Source organism: Grammomys surdaster, unplaced genomic scaffold (genome assembly GCF_004785775.1).
Source record: "Grammomys surdaster isolate TR1022 unplaced genomic scaffold, NIH_TR_1.0 332512, whole genome shotgun sequence".
Taxonomy (NCBI): domain Eukaryota; kingdom Metazoa; phylum Chordata; class Mammalia; order Rodentia; family Muridae; genus Grammomys; species Grammomys surdaster.
Window position 1 is genome coordinate 1 of NW_021627739.1, and position 14,680 is coordinate 14,680.

General features: G+C 50.5%; 3 protein-coding genes across 4 annotated transcripts in view; 2 read left to right on the forward strand and 1 right to left on the reverse strand.

The window, feature by feature from the left end:
* Positions 1-280: 280 nt before the first annotated feature.
* Positions 281-5,546, forward strand: LOC114616548 (prickle-like protein 4). Its single transcript, XM_028761986.1, has 7 exons — positions 281-359; positions 1,795-1,939; positions 2,619-2,726; positions 3,380-3,517; positions 3,798-4,001; positions 4,575-4,779; positions 5,224-5,546. Exons 2-7 carry the CDS (start codon positions 1,808-1,810, stop codon positions 5,544-5,546), a joined length of 1,110 nt encoding a protein of 369 aa, XP_028617819.1. The 5' UTR covers positions 281-359; positions 1,795-1,807.
* Positions 5,547-5,973: 427 nt separating this feature from the next.
* Positions 5,974-7,447, forward strand: LOC114616546 (mitochondrial import receptor subunit TOM6 homolog). The gene is made up of 3 exons (XM_028761983.1): positions 5,974-6,143; positions 6,913-7,013; positions 7,170-7,447. The coding sequence occupies exons 1-2, from the start codon at positions 6,016-6,018 to the stop codon at positions 7,007-7,009; spliced, it is 225 nt and encodes a 74-aa protein (XP_028617816.1). The 5' UTR covers positions 5,974-6,015; the 3' UTR covers positions 7,010-7,013; positions 7,170-7,447.
* A 5,760-nt stretch (positions 7,448-13,207) lies between these two features.
* The window catches only part of LOC114616547 (ubiquitin carboxyl-terminal hydrolase 49), a 32,860-nt gene continuing 31,387 nt past the window's right edge, over positions 13,208-14,680 (reverse strand). The window contains exons 5-6 of one of the 2 annotated variants that reach the window (XM_028761984.1): positions 14,391-14,596; positions 13,208-13,594 (exon numbers count right to left, since the gene is read on the reverse strand). In XM_028761984.1, the coding sequence (XP_028617817.1) occupies positions 13,404-13,594; positions 14,391-14,596 (397 nt within the window). In that variant the 3' untranslated portion in view covers positions 13,208-13,403. Of the gene's footprint in view, positions 13,595-14,390; positions 14,597-14,680 lie in introns of those variants that run through there. The other variant, XM_028761985.1, reaches the window with a different exon arrangement.

Below are 14,680 nucleotides of genomic sequence, written 5' to 3' on the forward strand. Positions count from 1 at the left end.
GAGGAAGGGAACTATGGAAGGAAACCAGAATGTTAGTAAGATGGGTTCTAATGGTATGGGGGTAAATTAGGTTGTCCTTGGGTGTGGGGCGGGAAGGGTGTTGGGTAGAGGTTTGTATTTTGATAGTTATTTCTGTGCTGAATAGTTCCATGCAAACTAGAACTAATCTGGAAGAGGGTGCAAGTACTCTTCTGGGGCCTCAGAATCCTCGCCCCACACCCTGCCGCCCTGCCTTGTTGCATGGAGCTGAACCAGTGCTAAGGGGTGTGGCTGCTGTTCCTAGCCCTGAGTGTGGACAGTCTATCCTGGCCACCTTCCACAGGAAACCTGACCTGAGGGACAGAACAGGAAGGAAGCAGGTGGGTGTGGAGCATGGAATAGGGAAGGGTGGCACTGGGTATAGGAAAGGGGAGTGAGGCAGTGCTTGGAGTTGGAAGGCAATCAGATGGTTATAAACCCAGCCTGCTGGCCATCCCCAAAGCCCAGTGGTTTACTGGCAGGTCCTCCTGAGTCCAGCTGCTGTCAGATCACCCCAGTTCTAGAATAATCTCAGACATTGAATAAACATACACTGCTTTGCTCTGTTTGCTCTGGCTATCCCCACCCCACACAACCCAACCGTTCACCTCGAACCCTTCACCTAGTACATGACGCCTGTTCTCCCTGGCTACTACGGTTCTTCTTGTTCGCTAGCCCGCGACCTCGCTGAGAGCAGGGCCCATCTTTTCTTTACTTCAGTAGTTAGTTCCGCCCAAGGACACTGTGGTCCCATCTAGACTGGCTAAACAGGTGCACTGGGACTGTCGATTAAAATTGCTGCTGCAAAGCTGGCTGTGGTGGTGCACGCCTTGGATCTCAGCACTTTGGAGGTAGGAGGATCAGGAGTTCAAGGCCGGCCTTGGCTCTGAAACCCTGTCTCAAAAAAAAAAATGGTGCGTGCTGGAGAGATGGCTCAGTGGTTAAGAGCACTGACTGCTCTTCCAGAGGTCCTGAGTTCAATTCCCAGCAATCAGACAGTAGCTCACAACCATCAGTTAATGGGATCCGATGCCGTCTTCTGGTGTGTCTGAAGACAGCTCCAGTGTACTCATATAAGATAAATCTTTTGTTTTAAAGCTGCTATAAAAACAGGTGGTATAGCTATATAGGGGAAGATGGCTTACCTGGTTTGTGAGAGGCTATGGGTTCCATCAGAGACAGGCATTCTCTTGTACCCTCGAGGCATTCAGACTAGATGAGGAAACGCTGGGTGCTAATTTGAGGCTGTGGACTACTTCACTTGGGAACTCAGGGAAGGGATTACTGGTACAGGCCAGAGACACTGAGGAGGATTCCAGGCCTGTAACCAGGGCCCCCACATGACAGAACTGGAAATGTGCAGGCTGAGTGGGCTGGGAGAGGAGGCAGGTCCTGGGAAAGGGTGCACTGAGGAACCAGGGAAGACTGAGGTGGGGAAGAGAGGTCCAACCTGCCCAGAGTCTCATGGGAGAGCAAAATGGTTTCTTTCACTGTTCCCTCCTTTTCTAGTCCATCCCAGCTTTGTAAGACCCAAGAATTTGAACTTCACAAACCCAGAGGCTAAACCATCTGGCTTTGCCATTTCTCAGCTGTTTGGCCTTGGGTATATATCTCTGCTCTCAGAGCCCCAGTCTGGCTATCTGTAAAATGGGGACAAGTCTATCTAAGTCACCGGCTACTGGCAAGGCTGTGAGCTGGGGTTTGCAAAGCACTTTGGTTTACTCGGCATACTTTGAAAGCTTACTGAATGGGGTGTTCTTGTTTGGTTTCTTTCAGGTGACTGTCACCAATGTCAGTTCAGAATTCTAACTGGTCCTTCCAACAGGACAATCCTATCTTCAGGGAGCCAGATCCACCAGTCAGCACAGACAGTGACTCAGGCCACCGGCCAGTGGAGAGTTATGAGGATACCTCTGCTCAGGTTGTAGGAGTCCCACTCTTTCTGAGACCGCTGTGGTCTCATCCTCTGGCCTTCATCCCCTTTTTGCCCACTAGGACGTAGTTTGCATTTCTCTTTCTATTAAAACAAAACCTTTGTTAGCCAGGGGTGACAGTGCACACCGTTAGTCCAGAACTCAGTGGCAGAGGCAGCTGGCTTCCTCTACCACGTGGGTTCTGGGGCTCAAACTTAGGCTTTACCTGCTGAGCCATCTTCCTGTTCCCTACTCTCCCCTACCTTGAGCCAAGCTCTAGTGTGCAGCCTTGAACCCTCAGTCCTGCTTCAGCCTCCCAGTGGGTGGGATCACAGGGATGCACGGCCGCTTTGCAGACCCTTTCTTTGGTCAGGAATTGGGGGTCTGACTTGAAATGCCATATAGTACCTTTCCTAGGTCTGGTCTGAGTTGTCAGAGTAGATGAAAGGGACTTTGACTCCAGGGAATGAGTGAATGGAGGGGCTTCAAATATATGAGGTAGTGTTTGGGGGTTCCTTCAGGGCAGACCTCAGATCAGAAGTGGACCTACTGTTCTGGCTCAGTGAAGGACTGGAAGGCTTTCACTCCCGGTGCAGAGGAACACTTGAGAACTGCTGTAGACTGGAGGAAAATAAGGGAAGGGAAAAGAAAGCCTAGCCCCCCTTTTCCTCCTATGTCCTTCTTCAGGCTCCTTCATGCCCAAGCTTGGGTCCACCTTGCCTGGATATCAATCAAGCTTCAAACTGGCCTGGCTTTCGGACCCTCCTGCAGCAGCTGCCTCCACAGGACAGTGATGTGGGTCTCTCCTCTGATTCCCCCTCAGTCTCCTGCTTCCCTCCCTCTCCCCACATTGTTAATAAGCAGAAAGACCCTTGATCTAGAATCCAGGGGATATGACTAGAAGGCCCAGCTCTGCCGCTAGCTGGTGGAAGTCATTCCCCTTAGCTTGAGTCTAATAACAGGTACGGTAATATTTGTTCTGTGTACCACACAGCTTGCTTAGCCTAAGAGCAAATGGGAAAATGGACATGAACGGCATTTGAAATCAAGAATGGAATGCACAAATGTAGAAAAATGATCGTTTAGCATTTATTGAGGCCCCACCATGTACAGTCTAAAGACTTACACTTCACTAGGGGAGCTGAGACAGCTATGAAGCAGAACGAACACACAGACCTGAGAGCGATGCCGAGATCTAGCTTTATGGGAATGGGAACCAAGCTATCTGATGACAGTACTAAGTGCTAAGGGCCCCTCAGTGGTGGCCAGTTCCATGGGCAGCACAGTGAACCGACGGCATTGCATTCTCTTCCCTTTTTTGAGCACATATACTATTCTCTCCCAAGGTTCTCTCCCTCTGTGGCCCAGCATCTAAGCCTTATAGAACTTTTCAGTCCTAGTGGTGTTCTACCCTGAGGTCTGAGTGCATTGGGGACCTGTTTCGGCAGGAACGATACTGTCTGGCCCTAGGGGAGGAGGAACTGGCCCAACTTCAACTCTTCTGTGCCCAGCGGAAGCAGAAATCCGTGGGACAGGGGGTGGCCCGTCTGCTACCTCCCAAGCTTGAAGGATACATCTGTGAGAAGGTAGGGAGTTCGGCTCCCTTTTCCATCCCTTCCTTTCCATTCCTTTGCTCTCTCACTTCTGCAGAAGGGTCTTGGGGGACTTTAGTGGAGAAACGGTTTCAGGAGCAGTGATTTGGTAAATGTTAGAGAAAAATGGTTTTGGGGGGGTTGGTGGCCTTCTGGTGGAGGGGGGCCTGGGGTACAGTATGAGAATGGTCAGATTGGGGGCTGTGGTGGAAGAGCCATGAGAGGAGCTAAGAAGCTTCAGATTCTGACCAGCTCAGTGCCCCCCATTTGGCAGTGCAAGAAGCTGCTAAATCCAGGGGAGTATGGAGTGTTCGCGGCCAGAGCCGGTGAGCGGTGCTGCTGGCACAGACCCTGCTTTGCTTGTCAGGCCTGTGGCCAGGCCCTGATAAACCTCATCTATTTTTACCACGATGGACACCTGTACTGCGGCCGTCATCACGCAGAGCTGTTGCGACCTCGATGTCCAGCTTGTGACCAGGTAGAGCGCCAAGAGGAGGCACTAGGGAGTTCTTCCCTGGGGACAGGAGCACGGGAACAGGGAACAGCTTCCTAGGTTGCAGCTCATCATCAGAACTAGGAGCCAGCCAGGGTCATCCCATTGCCTGTTGTTCTCTTGGGCTATGGGCATGTGGGACCTGTTGCCTTTATTTATCTCCGCTCTCCCCCAGTGCGAGCAGAGGTCCTTAAATTAGTTTGCATTCACAACGTTTCTGGATTCTTGAACAGATGTTTATCTCATCACTATGCCAGATGATCAATGCTGTGCTTGCCCAATGCTAGAAAGATCTTAACGTCAACATGAAAGACCGTATTAACCTTGGGATAGGAGTCAGGGGAGCTCTGGGGCCCAACTTCTGGCTGTGCCACCTGCTACGTGGAAGATCCGGCCCAAAGCCAATCACCCTCCCAGAATCCAAAAGTCACAAAGTACTTCAAATCAGAATGCCTGTGGGCATAGCGTTAATGGGTATACAGCATGATTATTGGATGGATGAAAGAATGGGTGAATGAATGAATGAATGAATGAATTGGTTTCCTCTCCCTCACCCAGCTGATCTTCTCCCAGCGCTGCACTGAGGCCGAGGGACAGCGCTGGCACGAGAACCACTTCTGCTGCCAAGACTGCGCAGGGCCCCTGGATGGGGGACGTTATGCACTGCCTGGGGGTAGCCCATGCTGCCCTAGCTGCTTTGCGAGACGCTACCGAAGTACAAGCTCTAGCTCAGTAGGGGCAGCGGAAGGACAAGCGTGCCTTGGTAAAGGAGGGGACAGTGCAGATCTTAAGGGGAGGGAGCGGCGGCTTGGGCTGAGCATAGAAGGGGGTAATCTCCCAGGCCAGAACCCCTCGCCCCATCCATCCCCACACTGTCCTACCCGCTCCAGCAACACCTCGTCCTCCCACCGCAACCCCCAGACGCGAGCATCGGGGCCCGCAGCTCTCACCGCGCGTCCCTGGCCTGCGAGCTCCAAAGGCCTCTTGAACCCACCCGGCGGGGCTGCGGCGCCGGACTCGCTCCCAGGCGGGGGAGGCGGTCGCCCACTGGTGGACGGAGGCGGGGGCCCCTGGGGTAGACTGGCGGCAGCGGTGGCGCGCACGGCACAGCCTGGGGCGGGGCGGGAGGCCGCACGCAACCCTGGCCCGCCTCTTGCACGGGGACTTGGGGGCTCTGAGATGGGCATTTCTGATGGGTCTGGAACAGGGGAAGAAGGACCTGATCCAAGCGTCGGCTGGAACCGTGCCTCCTCGGATGACAAGATCACCTCCCAAGCTGCGCTTCCCTCTGCAGTTACCAGCCTCGCCCTGGAAACCCCGAGTGGGGCGTCTAAAAGGCAGGATAGGGACGGTCCACAGACACCCGGGAATCCCGAAGAGGACAGCCCCTGCCCCACCTGCTCCTCTTCCTCCGAGTCGGAACCGGAAGGCTTTTTCTTCGGCCGGCACCTTCCAGATCCCTGGAAAAGCCCGGAAAACCTTCAAGCAGATGACAGAGACATCTCCAGGAAGCACTGCGCCATTTGTTAGTGGTGCGGCCGGGAGATCGGGGTGGTGGGATTGGGGGCGGGGCGGGGGGGAACCTGTGAAGCGAGATAGCAAGGCTGTGCCGTGTGAAGACCCGAGACTGAGGGTGGTCAGGCACGCGGGACAGTCCCACTGGTACTGCGCGTTCTCTGACCTGAAGGACACTTTCTTGGGAGCACACCGCTGCCCAGAGCCTCCAGGGTGAGCTACCTCCTATCCCCAAAGGCCGGGCTAGGCTCACCGGCAGCACCTTGCTTAAACTAACGGAGTTGTAGCGCGGCGCGGAGAGCAGACCCCAGGCACTGGGAGGTGGGGCCGCGAGCTGGGGCTCCGCCTCCGACCAGGCGGTGGGGGGCGGGCCTTCTCGCTCACGTCTTACTCAAATCGCGGAAGTGCGGGGTCGGAAGTTGCGCGATCGGCCTGCGCCGACCCGGTGCGACGCGCAGTCGGTACGGACGTGCTCGGTGCTGCTATGGCTTCCAGCGGGGTGACGGTGAGCGCCGCCGGCTCGGCCAGTGAGGCCTCCGAGGTTCCAGACAACGTGGGAGACTGGCTCCGCGGCGTCTACCGCTTTGCCACCGATCGGAACGACTTCCGGAGGTAACCGAGCCTGGCCCCTCTCTGGTCCCCGTAAACTTAAACTTGTATTTCCCTACCTGGTGCATTCCCTAGTCTGTCATGCATCCTCAGGGGTTTTATCGCATTGAGAACATAGCGGTCTCCTGGTGGCAAAAGCCATCTGTCACGTGGCTTTCAAGGTATGTCCGCCCTGGGCTGCCGGCGATAGTTCTGCCGCCAAGCCTGAGGACATGAGTTCGATCCATGGGACCCGCAGGGTGGAAGGAGAGACCAACTCCTGCTGGTTGTACTGACCACCACATGTGCATTGTGCCATGTGCACGCGCGCACACATACACAAGTTAATGGATGCAATATTTTTTAGAAGTCACCCTAACCCAGAAGGCAGGGAAGGGGTGCCAACACATAAACAAATTTTAGCCCCGGCAGAGTGCTGAGTTGGTCTTTGCTTGTGTTAGAAGTAGATGTGAACTTAAAATTCTCCTGTGCATATTAGGGGGACGTACCACTGTATCAAGTGTTAGCACATCCAGAAGGTGGTGCTGGGAGGAGACTTCCCATGGTATGTCATTAGCTGCATGAGACTCACGGACTGTAGGGTTAATGAAAGGTATTCTTTTTTTGTTTTGTTTTTTCGAGACAGGGTTTCTCTGTGTAGCCCTGGCTGTCCTGGAACTCACTCTGTAGACCAGGCTAGAACTCAGAAATCCGCCTGCCTCTGCCTCCCAAGTGCTGGGATTAAAGGCGTGTGCCACCACCACCCGGCTAATGAAAGGTATTCTTTACTCAGGAACTTGATCCTCAATTTGGGACTGTTTGCTGCGGGAGTTTGGCTGGCCAGGAACTTGAGTGACATTGATTTGATGGCACCTCAGCCAGGGGTGTAGCTAGGTAAGCACTTAACTTTCCTCTGCCCATTTCAGGAGTCCTAAAAGATGAAAACAGCAGGAAGTTCTGTCAGCTAGTCACAGGCAGTAGGGAAGATTCTTGGGTTTCTAGGTGAAAGCAGTTCTTCCGTTTCTAATCCTACCTGTTGTCTGCTTGCAGAGAATGGAACTCTTGTATATTCAGACTTTCCAAAGACAGCCTACCGTATGTATGTGACCACCACAAGATACTACCCAAGTGGCAGCTGAAGTTGACTCACTCTCCTTGCCTAAACCTACCCCTCCCGCCCCCGGGCCAGTCCCCTCATCAGCTGAAATGTTGCCTCTGCAGTTCTGTGTGCAGTTCTTAACTTTCTGCAGAGGGTGATCTTTGCCCTTGTCCTCAAGAGTAGTAATGATTCTTGAAAAACGATTTCAAATAAAGCCTGCACATAAAGACAGGTGTTTTATTCTTTTAATAAGAAACTTCTTACAAAAACAAGGTGTAAAAAGTCAGTTTACAAAAATCAAATAAACATGACTTGTATTTCACACTCAAGAGACAGGAATGAGCCCCAAACATGAACTGCAGTAGAGATGAAATGGGAATGGAACCACCCACTCCATGGGGTGCAGACATGCACAAAGCTGGTTCTTGAGCAGTTACTATTGGTGAGTCCTGGAGGAAGAAGTTGATGATTGGTGTTTTAGTTTGCCAGGTGTGTTTCCCAGGTACCAGGGAGGCATTGTTGAGATTTGGTGGCAGGAGAGAACAGTGGTGTGTCGGTGAGCACAGGGAAGCAGCTTCCTTTACAAAGAAAGGTGCGTCCTACCCGGAGATTCATGCTGGTGCTGCTGTCTGGTGTTCTTCCAAGCATGTAAGAACCAGCATGGAAAGACTTCTGCACCGGGAACCAGCTAGTGATAGAAACAGGCTCTCCATAGTTTCATTTAATCAATTTACTGGGCGTTTAAGAACTGCTTTTTATGCGCCAACCCCTTTGGAACTGGTCGTGGTTTACAGAACAGGAGTGGAAAAGGATTGGTGAATCTGGACCACAGCTGCATGACTAACAGATGTTACTCACCAATGGCAGTTCACTGAAGGAAACAGGGCAAAACAGCTTTCCTGGATCTGCTGGCAAATACCTCAGTCAGTCCGTTCTCTGCGGACTAGCTCATTGTAGAAAAGGCTTCAATTTGACCTCCACAAAATAATGGGGGGGGGTGCACAATTAAAAGGTTTTTTTTTTTTTTCCTTTTTTTTGGAGAAGGTTTCTAGCCCATGCTGGCCTCAAACTTAGCTACATAGTTGAAAATGGCCACAAACTGCTTAATCCGCTGCTTCCATGAACCAACTCTTAGGGTCACAGGTCCTAAGAGACCTGTTAGACTCAGAGGCTTTCCTCTGGCTGGTTTAGGTGGGGCTTTGTGTTTGCTAGGCAAGCACTACTGAGCTACATGGCTAGCCAAGTACAGGATGGGGATTACCACCTTCTTGTGAATGTTTATCAGGTGGAACCTGTGCAGTTCATGGCTAGGCGAAACACCCTGAGTGAATGCAGGCCTAGAGTTTACCCTGGGAGTACAGATACTCTGAAGAGAGGAAGACAGCCTGGGGGCCTGGTGGCATACACTACACTTAATCCCAGAGGCATATGAGTCTGTAAGGCCAGCCTGTTCTGCATAGTGAGTTCCAGGTTAGCCTAATGAAACTGGGGAGCCAGGGTCATGAGTATGAACATGAAGACAGAGCTTCCATTGCAAGCCATTACTTGCAGAGCCCCAAAAGGTGACCAGGAAGCAGCCTTGTAAGGCGTATGTTAGACTTAGAACCCCACATGACCTTGGCTACGATAGGAAAGAACAACCTGATTTTTGGAGAAATAAAACCTTAAAGTGTGCTGTGATCTCATGCCAACCCGAATTCTTTTTTTTTTTGGCTGTTTGAGACAGGGTTTCTCTGTGTAGTCCTGGCACTCTGTAGACCAGGCTGGCCTCGAACTCAGAAATCCACCTGCCTCTGCCTCCCAAGTGCTGGGATTAAAGGCGTGCACCACCACTGCCCAGCCCCGTGCTGTGATCTCATAATTGAACAGTTAGTGAAAAAATTTAAGTTAAAAACCAGACTGTGCAAGAAATAAGATATGACAGCTTTCAGAGCTTAAGTGAAGTTTCATTCAGAATCTAAGGTTTAATTTCAAGTACTTTACTGTAGCTCTTTGGAGCCATAATGCTGGTTGGGCAGTTTCATTTAAGCCGGTTTAGTGGAGCTGGGTGGAACCAGGGCCTCAGGTGCTAAGTGCTCTAGCAATGAGCCGTTTCCCCAGCTGCTAGCTGTATTTTAAGTGAAAGATGCCAACTTTAGCATGGGCAAGTCCCATGAAGCACTTGCTTCATAGCTGCTGAGGCACGGTGAGTTAGAGTGGTGACCGGGCTGACAGGTACATCGCAGTTACAGTGACAGGCCTGGATGAGAGCAGAGGAGAACGTGGAAGAGAGGCAAAGTCACAGTCCTGAGAAGGCGCGTTTCAGCTTTAAAAGTGACAAAAAGAACCACCTGCGAGGCCCACACTTCGCTGATAAAAAAGTCAAGTGACCCTAGGAAATTACACCCCAAAGATAAAGCTCTTCACCTGATTCGTCTAGGGATGAAGCTGAGGGGCCCAGTTACCGAGTACGCTTGGAATGGTAAGTTCACGAACACTTGGTGAAGTCTCACAAGCTCAGTAGAAACTTCAAGCTTGGAGTGAAAGAACTGTCTGTCTGGCTGAACACACTTGAGTTCTGATACTTCCTCAGCCACTCAGCACTGTCCTCAGTTGTCATCTGCCCAGGAAGTGTCAAGGGTGGCAGAAAGGGGTCACTTCTCCATGAGTCACTGCATATTACACAGTGGCTTGTCTCACAGTCTGAAGGTTCACTTGTAGGTATTGTTGCAACTCTGCTTCCTGATGGTTCATGCAGAATGACCTCAGAGCTAATGCAGGCTCTACTGCCATTGGTCATCTAGCTTCATCGTGATTTAGAGAAAGGCTTTTCTGATCATTTGTGCTATCCCAACTAACCGGAAACCCTTGCACACATAAGCTGCAACCCCACATAGGGATGTGGTAGACATTCAAGAAATGGTCACCTTCTGGAAAAGGCCAGCATTAATGTTCGGCATGTACAAAAGGCAATGAACAACAGTGGTAGTCAGACATTTGATGAATGATTGATTACAAATACAATTTAGACATTAAAACTCTAGAACTTGCTGGTAAGAACAATTTACATTCATACAGAAGAAAAAGGAATGCTCTAAAATTCTGATAGCACATACCCTTTAAACACTACAGACCCATTTGCCACTTGACATAACAAAAAGGAACCCCCCCAACTCTCATGCAAGCCACAATCAAGTACAAGGCACCAAATTTTATGAATTGTAGAAAATTAGTTCACAAAGCTTTATCAGTAAAACAAATTTCAGATCTTCCCCCTCCCCCCCAAATTTTCATTCTGCACCATCGACCTCTCAGCTTACTCTGGGCACTCCGGCCAGTCCACCTCATTGGTTCTTCCCCTGAATGTGGATGGAGCTGAAGGCATAGCCAGAGCAGGGACCTCATACAATCATGGACTTGAGAGGCCTTGCCACTGTGAACAAAAATAAACTCTACTATTGAGTCCATAGGACACATTAACTCTTCTACAGTTTCCAATTTTATTCTTGATGTTTTAAGGGACATCTAAAACTTTTTTACCATGTGGCAGTGCCCTCCCTTCTTGGCCAGAAGGCTGGGTTAAAGCTGGCAAGAGCTCTGCCTGACATGGGATGAGCACTGCAGTGCCTGGTACCAAGGGTATCCCTGCTGTTTCGCACTAGCAGTAGGTGCTGCTCTTAGAGGCAGCCACAAGCATGAGGGCCAGGCTAGACTGAGGTAAGAAGTCATTTTTGAGGCCTGGGGTGTATTTGTCTTGGCTGGCTACAGCAGTAAGTAAACACACCAGCCTATTACAAAGGGTTCAGACCAGACTGCAGCTGGGAGAGCAGCACTGGGATTTGTCCTGGAGTCAGCCAGTCACGGTATGTCTGCCCTTTGTTTTTAGAATGTTTCACTGTGATGCAGTTGACACAGCACTGTCTTTGGCTGTGCAGGCACCACAGGAGCCCTGACAATGCACTGCTCTTCTGCAGCAGATGTCCCCTTAAGCACCATATCCCTAACTCCCCTGCGCTGCTGCTTCCAGTGCTGAGGTGTCCTCTGTGGTTGCAGTGGCACCTTCATGAGGGTGGCTCAGTGGAGATGGTTTCAGTTCCGACTTAGTTTAAATGATTTGACTAATCTCATATGTGGGTGTTCAGGTCAGTTAAGCATTTGTTTTATAAAGTCCCTAATCTGCTTACCAGTCCTGCGGATAGCTGCTATAAAACTATTTTTAAAAATTGAATAGGAATCTTTTAATGCTCCTGTAAGTGTCTTTATATTGATTAATGTGTTTCCCCTCTAGACAGGCCTGTATTCTCTGCCTGCAAGTTCTCTTTCTAGAATAAACAACATAGGGTTTAAGGTGAGGTACAATCCAGTCTTCCTTCCTTCCTTTTTTTTTTCTTCACTCTCAATAGGTTGTTGGTTTTGTTTTTCAAACAGGGCCTCACAATGTAGCTTCAAAGTCACGATCCTCCTGTCTTAGCCTAACAAGTGCTGCCTTACTGGAGTGTACTAGCATACCTGCCTTTGTTTTTGAATGGGCTTTCCTACCATGGTAACAAATCATCACTGTCATAGCATCTTAGTAATGTAGACTTCCCTGAAGGGGCACAGCTTTACCTCAGAATCTCGGGCAGTGTGGGCAACCGGACACCTTAAAACAGTGTCCAGGAGAGGAGGAGCCCAAGCACAGCTCATAAAAAAAGCCTGCAACAGACAGTAAAAACCAAACAGCACAAAAATGCTTTACATTATCGCTTCCAAATAAAAGCTAAATATTACAGAAACCTCACAGTGTTATTAAAAAGCAAGTTTAAATCCAGCATGGCACCTCTGTCAGGATGAGCCACTGTCTGTCTGATTTCTTCCGTGTCTCTGATGTCTGGCAGGCCTACAGGAGGGTTCACCTTGGAGAGCAGCAGTAAGTACCACAGATGTGCCTGGAAGTGTGGCGATGCCTCCTTCAGCCTCCCCGTCCCTGCTCCCCGCCCCTGTAGCTCCCACCAGGTGACAAGTGTCCTGCCTGAACTCACCATTAACAGAGCTACTTTACCAAGGGAGCATTCGGGGGAGGTGTGGGGCACTGCAGAGAAGGACGTTTACTGTGCCTGACAGGGAGGAAGGCTCTGAGCACTCAATCCCTTTAGAGATGGAGTGAATTTTAGAGATGCTTTTTTACTAATACTAGAGTAAGAGATGGAGCCTTCCTCTATTCCTCATGGACAACACAGCAGGAGTGAATAACCAGCACACCGGGATAGAACACACAAGGGCCACAAGCAAACATAGTCCCTAAGCTCTGCTCACACACTAGGAAGTAAAGGGTCCCAAAGCTCGTGGACGCTGATGTTCTAGGTGCGGGAAAGAAACTTCATGCCACACAAGGTGAGACCTTAGGGGCAGCAGGCATTCAGACAAGCCCAGGTCACCTTTACTGCATTCTGAGAAGGTTTCTGACAACTGACCCAAAACCGATCTGAACCAATCCGTGACTTTAAGCCTGGGCCTTGCTACAGGACTGGGGAAGTCAGGAGTGTCCACGGCTTAACATGTGCAGACCATGTACACACAGGTCTGTCTGTCTGTCCTTCTGACTGCCTCTTCTGAAGGAAGGGATGCCTCAAGCCTCAGCCTCACCGTGTGAAGTGACAAGGTGACAGCAGCTCAGAAGCCAAGCTGTGACAGACAGCCTTCCCACTGGCATGGAGGAAATCTCCATGCCCCTCACTCTTCAACTGTGCTCCTAAAAAGAAAGTCTGCAAGCCATGATCTGGATGGTTACCTCCTTAGTGTGAATAACTCCTGGGACTTCAGCTTCTGAGTAGGAACAAGTCTTTCCCACCAGCTGTCAGCCCAGGGCCCTCATGTACTCTGTGCAGTGCTTCAGGGACGGCCTAGTTAATAGGGGACTCACGACAAAGACAGACATGGTTGTTCTCCTGGCTGATCACTTACCCCGTCTCCTCTACCCAGATCCCTGTCATCCAGAAGCAACTGACAAAGGAATCTTCATAGAAGCTACTCCTTTAGATTGTTTTTATGAAAGGATGGGATTTCCATGGTTTCACAAGAAAGTGACTACCAATTTTTTGACAGAGCAGGAATCACAGGGCATTGTCTCCCCTAAACCCAGTGAGGCAAACCCAGGAATCTGTTACTGTGGCGAGCCTTATTTCCCAAGAGGAGAACTGGAGGCCATTTTGATGCTTGCCTCCCAGTCAGGGAAATGTGTATGTTTTGCGTTCGTCTTTGCTGCTGGAGTGCACCTGAGCTCGGAGGTGGGGTTCTGAGAGTTTTGCGCTGCCCTGAACTGTTCTTCGAGTGTAAAAAAGAATGTAGGCCTGGGTTTTGCACACTTCCTCGACACTGCATACATCCAGCTTGGAGTCATTGCAGTGGACCCAAAAACCTAGGAAGCCAAAGGAGAGAGAGAGAATGACAACCTAGTTTCCATTTTCAGACAGCTGCAGTCAGGAGATGAGAGAACAACGGGGGGACCCAGCCGCCTTCTGATTCCTGGGGAATGGGGGCCATATGACGGCAGGCTCCCCATAACCACTGGCCTTCATCCCCTCTGCACCACCACAAAGACTTGTCTATGGTACTGACGATCAAGTTCCGTCTCCCCGCCATGCTCTGCTGTTGTCTATAATCCTCCGCAGAGGCAGGCAGACAGGGAGAGGGGAGAACAGAAGTGGAGGGCGCAGCAGCAGTCCTGTTTGTAGGCTTGGGCTGCTGAAAACCTGCTCTCAGCACTGCGGCTGGAGACTGCCCGGGGGAAGGTTAAAGCTCTTCAAGGTAAGGGAGCTAGTGAGTACAAGTGCCCTCAGAGATGAGATACTTGAGTAGTAACATATCCATCTCCACAAAGTCCATAATTTCTGCATGACTGAGAAGGAAGCTGAAGTCGGCAGCATTATCATTACCAGAGCCGTAGTGAGCCCATCAATATGAAATACGAGGAGTGACAGATCTGTGCTAACCTGCAGCACTGGTCTACGTGCTTTGGTACGGGTAGTCCTGTTCATTCCTAGCATAGCTCTATATCCTTGCTAAACTCCTAACTTTCATAATGCTTCCCATTGGGTGTTAATGTGTAATTTGTCCCTAGCTGACCCAGGGGATGGAAATAACAGAAAGCAGTAAGGTATGGACAAACCAACCCTTATCCACGTCCCCAAGTCCACAGAGTAAAGCGCACGCACCTCCCTCTGTGTTGTAGCAATAGGCTGTGTAGTGTCCTGAGCCAAACCCTTTCCCGTGATGCATGACCACCGCGGAGAGATCATAGGCAAAGGTCTCTTTGTCAAGAGAGGAGAGCATGTCCCTGCAGCAGTAAGGCTCCATGGTTAATACCTGGTCAAAGACGACATGAACCCCGATCTTCTCACGATGGTTACGGCCAGACCACCTACAACATGGAAGGACATTCTTACTAGCAAAGACGAAGACTGGTAATAGTTATCAGGGAGCTGAGAGAACAGCTTTTGGTTTT